Genomic DNA, 14307 nt, shown 5'->3' with positions numbered 1-14307 from the left:
CCGCGTTATGTGAAAATGATTTGTGCGGGATCGGAATTATGGCCTTTTGTTCAAGACACCTCGGGATGACTCTGGCCAAATTCGTCAATAAAAAATTAAGTGCACAATGCTCGAATTTTGAGGACTGACATGCACAGTGCAGCAGGCCACTATTTCGTCAATACTTGACGAAAATATAAGTGCTGTCAAAATGTAAGAACATTTACGTGCTTATTTTCTAAAAGTTCATTTGATGATGAAGAGTTACTTAAGCGGATTAATAGCTAATCTTTTACATCATTTGTTTCAGGCGTTTCACAATGATGCCGTGACGATGATGACGCGTGATGAAATGGTGTGTTGAACACGAAATATTTTTCAGCGTTATGAACTTGATAATGAGTTTGGAACTTTTATGCTGACCCTAATTAAAAGTCATTAGCTATACAAAGACGTGTTGAGTAAACAATGTTAGGAGGCAACCTTGCTTATGTTGACAAACCCCGACGTTTTAAACCGTGCTCATGGTCGCGAGTGAACGAGATGCAGCGAACCAGCCCCAACCAAGCCCTGCAACGCCAGATCTTGACAATACCAACAACATTCCCTTGATAACGTTGTTTAGCTTGTACCTCCTGTGATAATTAATGTAAATTGCTGTAGGCGTAAAAAGTCAAACCCGCAATGCTGGAAAGCCGACCTCATGGCCTTTCTTGCTTAAATCAATACTTTTGAGTTGTAATGACCTTAATCTTATCATCAAAAAGCGCCAAGCGAGTCCCACGTCTTTGTCTTTGCTGGATCCTCCAAAACGGTTTGGATCGTTGAATTTGTCAGAATTTCCTTAAACATCCTATATACATATAGTGCCACCATCAAGGCCACGCGGCATGCGCAGGAGCAGTACCAGGGTTCGGTTTTGGGAGGGACCTCCAGTAACATTTGGTAGCAATGCTGCGATGGACTCTACCATGGGATTCTGCGAGCAGCCTTGCGTTTACAGGAGTTGTTGCCGTTTCCTGTGACATCTTTTGATAACAGGTGCACTGCAGTGTCGTTATTGCTTACCAAAAGCGACATGGCAGAGGCGTTTTCAGGGCTCAAAATGGAGAGTTTCCACAGTTGAATTGCGGCATAACGCAATGCAGCATTGCGGGTCATCAATACAGTGAGGTAAAGGCAGCTCATCGGGATCCAGATGCAAAACTTTGCATTTCCTGACAATATTCACTCAACCAATGGATATAGACAGTGGCAAAGGAACAAAAAGTGACGTGTTCATAGGGAGCAAAAAAGGGCACAGGAGTGCAGTGTCCAACTTGGGCCAACACTACGAAGCTATCGATGCATAATGGAAGAAAATGTATGCACGGGTTTAACAGCAGGAAGGCAAAGATTGCTCAAAGGCACCTTCAGAAATGAAAGGAAGGTGTCACATAATTATTTGAAACATGACGCACTAGAACAACGCCTAACACATTTTCCACTTCTGTACAGTAGATATTTCCTATAAAGAAAGCTGCATGTCAGAGGGAAGTCCAGGAGCGGGAAATGAGAGGGGAAGGGATGATTGCAATAAACGGACACAGTGGTTGCCAAAAACGGGCCGTCAGCGAACGGCAGCCGCTTCGATCAGTCCAAGCGCACTGCAAAGCATCATGTGATTTTGTCAATGGTTAGTTCCATGTATCGTAAACTTTAACTGCAAAACGTGTCGATAAGTAAATGAAAATCGGAAGGCGAAGCCGTCTGATGTTAGTGCATTGCAGCTTCCGATGAGTCTACAATGTGTTGTGCAATTGTCTCAGGGTGTCCTGGCGCGGTGTCATCTGCCTCTGAACGCGATTCGGCCCCGTGCCTCAGTGACGCCGGGCAGTCCGCGACGCTGGTTGCGTGGACAAGCCAGTGGCCGATCCTGACAGCCGCTGAAAACTGTTCTGGTCGATAACAACTGGTGACAAAACTGGAAGCTAGTAAATATCTGAAGGTCATGTGCTAGTCACGCAAAATAACGGAGGTGTAGTTTCCTGTTAAATCGGAAGGGCTCCAGACCCCCCCCCCCCCGCCAACTTTGAGAAGAATGTGGGACAAACCCGGGGAACCCGCTTGTTTGCGTATTCGAGGGTAATTTACGCACTTTTTGACAGCTCAGCCCTCTCCCAATTATTTTGTAAAAACATGCCCCTGCAAGGTCACATCGTATCGCCAAGAGCTACCAGACTCGCCAAGATCCCGCTGCCCGAGGCCAAAAGCGGCGCTGTAAACGTGCGAGTGCCGCCTGCCGCCGAGTGAGGAGCGCGGCTGGTGGTCGCCTGAGGGTGGACTATGCGACGAGTGCCGCCTGCCGCCGAGAGAGGAGCGCGGCTGGTGGTCGCCTGAGGGTGGACTATGCGACGTGTGCCGCCTGCCGCCGAGTGAGGAGCGCGGCTGGTGGTCGCCTGAGGGTTGACTGTGCGGCGAGAGTGGCCGTCGGCACGCACGGCGTTTGTCATGCTCGCTGCGCAGCGGTGTCGCCGCGGCATCAGCGGCAGCCCCGTCATGGTCATCGACTGGTCCATTAGCCCCACTGCCGGCGGATGTTGCCTGGTTGCCTCTGGAGGTTAGTCTGACGTGCAACGCGTGGGCACGCTGGCGGCCTGGGGCGTGCCGACTCATGTGACCCATGTGTCAGAGGTCGGTGGAACGGTCTCGAGTGCCGGCAGCCGCCAGCGTTGCGTTGTTAGCGTCGCTAAGTGAAACATTTTATCGACGAGATAGCGAACCATGTTGCACACATTGCCGGCATGTTCCGTGCAACGAAGGAAAAATCAATTTCCGGCAATTTCGTCTGCAAACCTAGATAAAGGAATACTTAGTGACGTGATACGATACCGATAATCTGTGATTGGACCTGCGGGTTTTAAGTTGCACCTACCTTACGGGATGTGGGATGTGCATCTATTCTGGCTGGTCACCGCACATTAATGTCTGAAACATGATCTCACGTTTGGTTGCATTTTGCTGGCTGGATCCCACCTGTATCAGCACCGAGCACCCCTTACTCACAAGGCATGCCCAGCTCGCGGGAACCGCAGAGCAATCTATTTTTTCAACATACAGTGATCTGATTCAAACTTGGCCAGCTCAACATCGAGGGAACCCAGCACTGAAGACACTAAGTGGTACGTCACGATCAGTTCGGATACCAGCTCAGTAATTATCTATGTACGCCTTGGGTTCAAAAACAGGATAAATAAAATTTTGAGCTTACTACCCACGTTACCCATCGTTGCATCAATTGTACGCAAACGCAAAAGGCTCATAAAAACTGCTGCCACTTCAAACGATGGCTAAGGCAGCAATAAATAACTGGACCGGCCCCCAAACACGATTGCAGGTTCAGAGCAGTGGCACATACTGCTGTAACGTCCCACTGTTAGGCTTCGCTCCATGCCAACACCAAGACGCAGCGGTACAGCACGGTGACAGCGAGAGAGAGAGAGAGAGAGAGAGAGAGAGGAGAGAGAGAGAGAAGGAGAGAGAGAGAGAGAGAGAGAGAGAGAGAGAGAGAGAGAGAGAGAGAGAGAGAAGAGTGAGAGAGAGAGAGAGAGAGAGAGAGAGAGGAGAGAGATAGAGAGAGAGAAGAGAGAGAGAGAGAGAGGAGAGAGAGAGAGGAGAGAGAGAGAGAGAGAGAGAGAGAGAGAGAGAGAGAGAGAGAGAGAGAGAGAGAGAGAGAGAGAGAGAGAGAGGAGAGAGAGAGAGAGAGAGAGAGAGAGAGAGAGAGAGAGAGAGAGAGAGAGAGAGAGAGAGGAGGAGAGAGAGGAAGAAGAGAGAGAAGAGAGGAGAGAGAGAGAGAGAGAGAGAGAGAGAGAAGGAGAGAGAGAAGAGAGAGAAGAGAGAGAGAGAAGAGGAGAGAGAGAGGAGAGGAGAGAGGAGAGGAGAGAGAGAGGAGAGACGAGAGAGAGCTAGAGAGAGAGAGAGAGAGAAGGAGAGAGAGAGAGAGAGAGAAGAGAGAGAGAAGAGAGAGTGAGAGAGAGAGAGAGAGATGCGCGGCGCGCGACGACGTGTGTGTGTGTGTGTGGGGAGTGGGTGGAGGGGTGGGGGGGGGGTTTGGTGTGGGGGGGTGTGGGGGGGTGTGGGTGTGATGGGTGTGTGTGGGTGTGTGTGTGTTTTGAACGTTGTTAGCCGACCGACCTGGAGGGTTTTTGGAGACAAAAGGCGGCCCGCAGAGACGGAGGAGGTGGACGAAGCAAGTAGCGTCTCGTCCACCTCTGCCGCGACGCCCACCGGTGTCATCGCCTTCTAAAGGCCTTTGGGGACGTAATGACATCAGACGTGGGTGCCTTGAATCGCAAGGATAGAGCTCTTAGCGAACAACACCGTGACCCAAAGCTGTGGCGCGCTGGGCAGTGATACGGGTACGGGATCAACCACTCGTCCAAGCCTTCTCCTTGTGCTATTGTCGATAACCAGGTCACTCGTCGAGTGCTAGACTACGCAGTCGTGCCAAAAAAGCTGCAGTTATTATAACAGCGCTTCTTTCGCTTGCGGCCTGATATCATGTTACAATAAGTCAGCCATTCGTCATCAAGTGCATTGCTTACATGCGTCTCAAAATTGCAATGAGTGTCGTGACCTGAGGTCATCCGAATCCAAATGGTCAGTTCATTGAAATCAAATTCAGTTATGTATATCATATCAATGCCATATTTTAGGAACATCTGTGGATTACGAAATGAATAGGTTGTCCATTCTTTGGATATGGTCAAGCACATATAGGGTTTTCGTAACACAGGAACTCCTACAGTAGACCCCATACAGGCGCGAATGAAAATAGAGGTTTCGTTGTTGTGGTCGCTGTAAAGAGCAGCAGCTGCAGATGCTAACATGGTTTTTATCGTCTTTGGTACCCGTTTTAGGGCCCCGCAATTTTGCGGTGAGCATATTTTCCAATGCCTGCTTTTGTTGGAAACAGCTAACCGTGGCAGCCTTCAACAGTAGCAAATTGGATGGCTAAAGCAGGGGCTCCGAGAAGCTCTGACCTCAGCGGCTCAATGCCAGCAGTGTTTACGGCTTATTGTGAACGTTGGCACCGCCCCAGCGAGCCGGCGGCCATGCGTTGCGGTGCGGGACGCCACTGTTTCAGACGCGTGACTCATAAGCCCAAGCAACGAGCCGACAATGGAGAAGGGGGAGCTGTTTAGAGCACGCCGACCGTAAATAACCAGACAAGAGGAGCCGCCGACAGCACCGGCCTTAGAGCCGGGGCAAGGCTACCAGAAGCCTCGGTATAAGACGACGGAAACTGTTAGGAAATGGCGTAGCTTTCAGTTGGTAGGAATAGGGCTATCTGTAAAGAGCAGCACCCAGCAAATGAAGCAGAACCAAGACATAGCGTGTCTGAGAGACGGTGCAAGACATCATTGTCTTTCTGGACGCACAGCCAATGGCGGGGGGCAGCCGACGGCCAGAGAGGGTCTCCCGCACAACACCCCAGCACACAAACCGGCAGCGATGGTTCGTGCGAAAAAACGCATTACGACACGCATCGCCTCGCGGTCAAGGTACCGGACTTCCCCGGCGCGGCCCGGCGGCGGCCGGCCGCCGCCGCGCTGGACGGCCGCCGGCCCCCGCTGGCCGCCGCAGGACTCACAGTGAGCAGATCGGCGGCCGCCGCCAGCCGGCCGACCGCGTACGGCGCCGGCTCGGCGGTGTGCACTACCAGCGTCAGGCGCCGCCACCACCTCATGGCGGCCGTCCGCGCCGGCCGGCCCCAATGAACGACTCGCGGCCGGTGGGCCGCGCGAGGCGGCCGCGCACGCCAGTCCACGCGGCGGTTCCCGTCATCAGCCGCTGGCCGATGGGGTCGGCCTGTTGGTTTAGTGCCGGCCGCGCCGACTGATTGCGCCATGGCATTGCGCCGGCATAGCGTTGGTCCTGCCGGCACTCGCTAATTTGATTGCGGCCGGTCGCGGCTGGGCGGTGGCGGGGCGAGGGGCGAGCCGGGACGTGCCGCCGACCCAGTCGAAACGCCCGCCTCCAATACGCATAATGATCGGCGTCGGCTTAATAACGGCTCGAACTCCAAGTCGGCCACCGGTTATTAGTTCACCGCCCTCGCTTGTTCCAGGTAGCCTATCAGGGGGATATTAATGACTTAAAGCAATGAGAACGAAAAGTTGGAGCGATTTATCAACATTAAAGGTGCATTATAAGCACACGGCATACGCTTTGACGATTAAATGGCCTTCCTTTGTTGTCTTTGACACGTTACGATCAGGAGGACCGCGATAAAGCTCCAAATAACGGCCCCATTACAATGGGTCAGCGCGTTGGTCTCGCACTTGGATAAAACGCTTGAGTGCCCTCGCCTTTGCAGTGTTTACAAACGGACGGGCATTTGCTCCGCTTCCATTCAACACCGGAGGAAACGCAATTAGCAGTCCCAGCAGAGCGGACGTCCACTGGCACAGGTCAAACAAGGGCAGCCCGAGCTCGAGGGCTAATGGCGGCCGGAGGCGAGCTGACTGCGCACGTGACATGGCTCGCGCAAATGTGTCATGTCGCGCAAACACGGCGGGGTGGCGACGGTGCATCACCGCGGCCGCCTCCAACTGGGGCGGCATGGGGAGCACCAAGCGGTGACCGTGCTTGGATGGGCGGCTCAGTCGGGACAGGCATCAGAGCAGGGGCATCTCGGGCTGATCAGGACAAACTTCAGGACAGAGCTCGTCTAGATCCTCAGGGCTTTTGACCGCTCATAACGATGGGCGCGCTGGATTCCACACGCTGGTCGACCAACCACTTTTTGCACGCCGAAACTCGTCTCGCATGGACCGATGCCGTTCGGACGGCCCTGGCGATGGTCCAGCGGCTGGTATTCCCAGTCTGTTCTCAGATGGCCGCTAACGATCAACAGTGAGCGTAGGTATGATACGGACACTGTCAGGGACGCAGCCGAGGAAGGGAGCACAGTGAATGGTCAAATGTAGCGGTCTTATTATTGGGCCCGAGTCACACAGGCATAGAAAAATGCATAGCTCGCATATAGAATAAACACGCACACAAATACTCATACACCTCACACAGCCCATAAGAAAGCAGATTAAAAAAATAACACCAATATAGAAAAATGACATGCAGCAGCGAAAGGTAGACTCATGTTGACGACAACTAACGCTTCAGAACATGTCCAAACTGTGCCGTCATGGAGGTAAGTTCAGACGGTAACGCGTTGTAGAGACACGCCGCCCGACATGCGAGCTACTCTTCTCCCACTGCGGTGCCACGGTTAGACGGTAGGCCGCAGAGATGATCACGCCGAGTGCTCCACACGTGACTAAGGCACTCCTGCTTGGTAGAAACCTAATGGCTCAGAGTTCAGGTTCGGCCGCCGCGTGGGTTTTGTGAAAAGGGTGAGGTTTCATGAGTAAACATGCCATGAAAGCTGGTTCAGTCTAGGTTTTCAAATTACAGAAGTGATAAATTTTCGATTTACGAAAACTTGGCACCGAAAAATAGAAACAGAAGCCATGGCGGTAATAATGGTGAGCAAAGAACCAAAGGGAAGGCAATGACGGTAAAGAGCAGACAGCAGACGGGGGTCCAGCACACTTCCGAGACAACTGAGTGACATGCGAATCCCTGCAGGGACAATGTTCGGCTTTGGTGCAAGTGAACAGAGCTGTGTCGCGGATTTTCGCTGTAGACAAGGGTGTGTTGCATGTATTTTGTCTAGTGCCTAAAGGAAAAAGTTGAGATTAAGTATCATTCGCCTTTAGGCCGTCAGATCAACAAGTATCAAATGGCGCTAGACTCGACTCAATGTCATCACTTAGCTCCGGGAAAGCGGAGTTTTGGTTAGAGACGAAAACTGAGTGTTGTCGGTCCATTGAACTACGAAAGCGTCAGTGTCATGCAGGCAAAGGCTGTCGGCAAAGGCGGTGAAGAGCAGGGGTCCGAGGAACGGGCCGTGAAAGATACCCAAGTGGACTGGTTGTGGAGCAGACATTTGCGAACCAAAGAGACAGATACCTTGCCTACGACCATAAGGATGCTTTGAAACCATGCCGTGTCGAAACGATGAAGCTGCAATTTTGCAAGCAATTCATATCAATCGATGACATCCAAAAATTTGCTGAAGTCAATGACGCAAAGCAAATGGGTTTTCCCTCCTCTTTTACAAAGGCACATGATCCGGAATGTCAAGATCAGATGTTGCAGTAAGGTTCCGAAGCCTGAAACCGTGCTGGAATGGAGAAGGAAATTGGTTGAGCCTCAGACAGAGGCGGCGCTGTCGATGTACCAGCTTCTCCATCGTCTTGGAGATGTCAGGAAAGATGAAGACTGAACGGAAGTTGGGAGGATAGTCAGAATCCCCGGGCGACTTGATGATAGGAGGCACCAGCACGTGTTTCGTAGTCTGGGTTTGTCACGGCACTCGGCATCTGGGATTAGAGCGTCAGTTACGATCAGTACAAGAAATATCGGTTCTTTCGACTGGTCCTTACCATTTCGCGCCGACCAGTAATTCGTTGCATGGTCGAAATGACGCTGAATGGGAGCACCACCAAGGCGGGGCAGTTCCACACACCTCAAACGATTTTGTTCATGTGGGGATTTCTTTCAACACACCTATGCAGGCTGTTGCATGCTAGGTACTCTTGCATGACCACACCCTTGATCTGTATAAAATCGACTCCTCCTCCTCGGTGACTTCAACAGCTATGTCCCGATTGGGTTAGTGGCCAACAGGCAGGCAGTCATGGGAAAAGTGTCACTGAAGATTTTGCACTGGACGTAATTTATTCTTCTGAGAAAATGAGTAATGCGTATCACATGACCACTGGGGGGGGGGGGGGGGGGGGGGGGACGCGGTCAGTGGCATATCAATGTGGTTTCCTGCTATCGGTACTTCCATTGATTGGTCGGCTGATGATGCGTACGCTATGGTCATGCCATAGGTTTGGGGCTATGATAGATTTGTTGTGGGCTTTCCCGAATAAATTGCTAACATAGTAACCGTCATCTTATTGCAAAATCCTATGAATTTTCGGGACCCTGCCGAAAACTTTAAGTTTGAAAATGGATGTTGGCCGCTTATTGTGAACACACGCATCTTTTCAACACACCCTCGATCTAAAAAAAACAAATAATCAAAGCGTATGGAAATATCCCTTTTCAGCCTCTCTGTATGCTATTTAAACATGGACGTTTATAAACGTTTAAACGGACATTAAACGTTTTTATAAAGACTACACTCATCCCCCGCCTGTCTATCCCCACCAAACACTTCAGCCTGAATGCTCGCAACGCTACGTCTCTCTGTGCCTACTGCCCTGGCTGGAGCCCAGTTCGAGCGCCCGCCCAAACCTCGAAGCGCGGTCTTCATGCAGAGTGAAGCTCGTTAGCAGAGGTCCCCCGACAGCCGCCGTATTGCTGTACCCCCAATGCCCGTGGAGTTAGCGATTTATTCCGCGATTTTTTCAGCGACGAGTTCCGGACTCTCTGAAGGAGGGTGTCTAGGTCGATTGTGGCATGAGAACACCAAAAGTTATGCTTATATTGCAATAGCATGTCACCTTCAAGGTCAAAAGCTGGGTAAAAGGACGGGGAACACCATGCCATCCAAAAAATACCGGCCGATTTGAGAGCTGCGAGCATCAAAATATTCAAAAGTGCGAGAGCTAGCGTCCGTCAAAAAGTCCTGACCTCTCCAGGCCACCCTTCAAGGTCAAACGTGGGCTCAAAGGACGAGGAACTCCATATCACTCAAAAATTTCCGGCCGATTTTTAACTCACAGCATAAAAATATTCACCACGGAAAGAACTAGCGTGCGTAAAAAGTCCAGACCTCTCAAGGTCACCCTTCAAGGTCAAACACGGGCTCAAAAGGCGGGAAACTCGGAAGGGAACGGGAACGGGACGGGAAGAACGGACGGGAAAAGCGGCCGGTAATTTTTGGATGATATGGAGTTCCCCGTCCTTTAAGCACGCGTTTGACCTTGAAGGATGACCTTGAGTGGCCAGGACTTTTTGACGAACGCTACATCTTTCTGTGGGTAACATTCTGATGTTTTCAAGTTAAAAATTGACCGATAATTTTTGGGTAATATTCAGTTCTCCGTCCCATAACCCAGCTTTTGACCTTGAAGGTCACATGATATCGCAAAATAAGGGTCATTTTTGGTGTTTTCATGCCACAATTGACCTTGAGACGCTTTTCAGAAAATCGGAGCTCGTCGCTGAAAAAGCGCTGAAGAAATCGCTAACTTCACGGACACGAGCTCAACGTCCTTTGAGCCCGTGTTTGACCTTCAAGGATGATCTTGAGAGGTCTAGTTTTTTTAAGGGACCCTTGTTCTTTCTGTGGTGAATATTTTGATGTTTAAAAGTTAAAAATCTGCTGATAATCTTTGGATGATGTGGAGATCCCCGTTCTTTGAGGCCGCATTTGACCTTGAAAGGGAAAGCTTGAGAGTTCTGAACTTTTTGACTGGCGCTAGTCCTTTATTTGGGGAATATTCTTATGTTTGCAAGTTTTAAGTCGGCTGGTGTTTTTGGGATAATATGGAGTTTCACGTCCTTTGAGCCAGCGTTTGACCTTCAAGGGTGACCTTGAGAGATCAGGACTCTTTGACGTACGCTAGGCTAGTTTTTTTCCGTGGTGAATACTCCGGTGCTTGTAAGTTAAAAATCGATCTATAATTGTTGGGTGATATGGAGTTCCCGTCTTTTGAGCCCGCGTTTGACCTTTAAGGTGACCTTGAGAGGTCAGGCTTCTTCACGGACGCTAGTTCTTTCTATGGTGAATATTTTGGTGTTTGTTAGTTTAAAATCGGGATTTTTGAGATCTCAGAAAAATCGGGATTTAATTCATTGCCTTGGAAACGGCACGGGGATCGCATCACCCTCCCCCTATCAGTAAGCGTTATGGAAAACGGTGGAATCAAGACCAGGGTTAAGATTTTTAAGCATTGTTAGCTAGAGGCTGCCAGCTTAAATAAAACATCCCACTTTTGTGCTTTCCACTTATTGTTAAATCAAACGCGTGCGATCTGATTAGTCATAATAGGTTTCTCGAAACCCTTCTGAGTAGGTCAGAATTTGTGTTTGAAGTGGCCGACCGTGCGGGAGAAGTTTCATTTAACTTTCAGCTCGCTACTACGACAGTGATTCACTGCATTTGCTTGCTTTTTGCCAAGGTGTGTGTTCTGCTATGTTTGCAACACACTTATGTGCCAAAATGTTTGTGCAATAAATGCTACGAACGATGGTAACACTACTCAGACAATATGCAAACATGAAGCTATTATCCCGCGAATTCAAAGAAACGTTTTACCATGACTGATTTCACCCCTATGGCGTTCAACACAGCGGCTCTTTTCGAGACGCACTTTTATCTTTGAGGATGAAAGTACCACACGATCCTTGTGACGCACTGGTTCAAACTTAAACCAATGTGCTTCTCGGTAAGAGGCTCCTTACTCGCTTGGCCAACCAAAAATGTCTTTTTTGCACCAGTAGAGGTTCGCAAGGTCGTTGCCATGACGACGATGGTCGTGTCTGCAGGGAGGAAGGGTAGTGCTGTTACAAGGCGTTGATAGCGTAATTGGACCTAAAAAATTAATTAAAATTGATATCCTTTTCATGTCTTGATGGTGCTCAAAGGTCGGACACTCCTTTTGATAGAAAATCTCTATGCATAGCAAAAAGGGCGGAAGTAAGCTATGACCTTTTTTCTCACGTCCGTTACTTCGGTGCATCCCTCGCTGCTTCGGCGACTAGGGATTTTCATCGCGCAGTTCTAAGGAAATCGTGTAGGCTAAACACACCCGTGAAACCATTCGAAATTCGAAAAAAACAAAAACCTTGCTCAATAGCTTAAAATCTCATTCGACCCTTGCCTTAAAACAGACATGGATGCGTTCACGTATTCCTGTTGTGACGTCCCTCGCCCGGCATTTGTGTGGCGACACTTACCCGCCGTATGCTGTGACATACAGCTTAGCCGAAGCACGCTACAACAATGCCCACATACATACTCCTGCGGTAAACTAACCCACAAAGGGCGCCACGGCATTTCTTACCCGAAGTCTAGAGTGACTATGACGTGACTCACCTGCGGCAAACGGTGGCGCTACTCACCCTGCCACGGCATTACTTACCCGAAGTCTAGAGTGACTATGACGTGACCCACCTGCGGCAAACGGTGGCGCTACTCACCCTGCCACGGCATTACTTACCCGAAGTCTAGACTGACTATGACGTGACTCACCTGCGGCAAACGGTGGCGCTACTCACCCTGCCACGGCATTACTTACCCGAAGTCTAGAGTGACTATGACGTGACCCACCTGCGGCAAACGGCGGCGCTACTCACCCTGCCACGGCATTACTTACCCGAAGTCTAGAGTGACTATGACGTGACTCACCTGCGGCAAACGGTGGCGCTACTCACCCTCAGTATGCGGTACGGGCTCTTGCTGACGAGGCAGACCTCGCCGTCGGTGCCACGCTCGCCGCTGCTCTTGAGCGGCACCGGCTTGTCGGGCTCCCTGCGGTTGTTGACTGCGCCGCGCCATTTTTGAATAAAGTCCGCGAGCGGCGGCAACAGACGGTCGGGGCTGGCCGGACGGGGCGGCAGACCCTGAGGCGGCGCCGCGACAGGTCACTTTCGGCGCAAACGAAGCACTTTCGGCACAGCTGGCACGCCGGAGCTGACAGGTCAGGGGTAGGCGAGGGGTAGCGGAGTGGCGTGATGAGAAATGTCAGGGGGTGTCTGGCGTCTGGATGACTGTTTGCTGCAGCGTAGAGCGTGGGCGAGGATTTGTTGAAAGCGAAGGTGTCGCACTGCAGATGTAAAGTTTACGCAGAGCCAGATAAAACACGTCCCATTCGCACAGCAAACACGCTTTTGGCGGATTTTAACCCCAAATGGGCTAGATTTTCCGTTTGAGATGTCAGTTCGGAAAGATAATTCACCCGATCCCGTGCTACCACGAATTCGATATCTACAGCGTAAAACATGTTCAACGGAATTGGCTTAGGTTATGTCCATTATAGAACAGGTAATCTTTTAGCACACTTGGCATCAGTTCGCATGACGCCCTGCTTCGGCAAAACCACGTTATTTGAAACATTGCATTCCGGCGGGAAACCTGGGCATTTAGTCTTCATCGTATGACAAACTCCGACGGCCGTCATCGCCGCTACAACCTCGCCGCCACGCATCCAGCGAATTTGATGCGCGCGCTCTGTTTGGCCAGCCGTCTGCAGATGTGCGGCCTCCGCCGTACTTAGAGTAAAATCGGTCTGGTTACTAGTTTGCCCAATGTGCTGTAGCCAGCACACTTCGGCAGAGGCGCAGTATTTACAAACCCCGATTACCATCCTACGGACACGGCCCGCCAAAATGGCTGTTTTCTTTTAGCAGGGGCCGGAGACTACCGGTGGTAAGTCGGCGCGGCGACGAGCGGTGACCATGGAAAAGCCGATAAAGCTCTGACAAAAGTGGGTGTGTTTGAGCCGCCAGATCTGTAATATGCATCTGTGCACGGTTGAAAAGGCCCGTAGTGAAATGCGCCTGGGTTGAAACTCCGCTTCAAACGGGCGCACAACTACGGCTAGTGCGCGGTAGCTTATCGGTGCTTCTTTCCTCAGGCGGATATTTGGGCACTGTTTTATGCTCTCTTCATTCACATCTGCCTAAATAAGGCATGTTTGCTCGGAGAGAGTTATGAAAGCTGAAACTCCTTGGCAAAGCACATACGCTGATGCCCATATTCCAGCGCGAGATGTGCCCCATACGCCCGCAGGTAGCGTTGCTGTTCGACCAGCTTTTATACTTCAGTTCGTTACTTGCGAAGAAGGAAAAATGTTGCAGAAACACTGCAGACTAGAGAGCGAATCACATAAAACAGGGACATGATTTATGAATCGGGAGTGGATGTCACAAGATTCTGCACAATGCATCACAGAAATGTTTCTGACGGGACTCAATAGTTTTAAGCCGCGCCGGACGTAGACATAGCGTACATTGTAGTATAGCATACTTTCATAAATATTTCCTGGACAAAGTGTGATTCATTTCAGTTAGTACAGATACATGTGTTATTTGTTAGATAGCTACAAATAAGTGCGGCGTGAAACCATTTCTTACATTATACAACAGCGTGGTAGGCATCGTCGGGTACCCACCGTCTAACGAGTGCGGGGAAGCTACACCCAGATGACTTAAGGTGGAAGATCAATTTAAAGTTTTACTTGCACCACAGTCCTCACTTATATGTTCCAGTTGAACAGTAGAAAACTCAGGCACGCTGGGATCCGGGCATCATTTGTTACCCGC

At 50.5% G+C, this 14307-nt stretch overlaps 1 protein-coding gene across 1 annotated transcript in view; it reads right to left on the bottom strand.

The window, feature by feature from the left end:
* Positions 1-13163, bottom strand: part of TrpA1 (Transient receptor potential cation channel A1) — a 39780-nt gene extending 26617 nt beyond the window's left edge. The window contains exons 1-2 of the mRNA XM_037230703.1: positions 13149-13163; positions 12418-12606 (exon numbers count right to left, since the gene is read on the bottom strand). Coding sequence (XP_037086598.1) covers positions 12418-12606; positions 13149-13163 — 204 coding nt within the window. The remainder of the gene's footprint in view (positions 1-12417; positions 12607-13148) is intronic.
* Between the last annotated feature and the right edge of the window lie 1144 nt (positions 13164-14307).

Source organism: Pollicipes pollicipes, unplaced genomic scaffold (assembly GCF_011947565.3).
Source record: "Pollicipes pollicipes isolate AB1234 unplaced genomic scaffold, Ppol_2.1 Scaffold_6686;HRSCAF=7923_pilon_pilon_pilon, whole genome shotgun sequence".
Taxonomy (NCBI): Eukaryota; Metazoa; Arthropoda; class Thecostraca; order Pollicipedomorpha; family Pollicipedidae; genus Pollicipes; species Pollicipes pollicipes.
The sequence above is the reverse complement of the archived record's forward strand: the minus strand, read 5'-3'. Positions and strand labels throughout refer to the sequence as shown.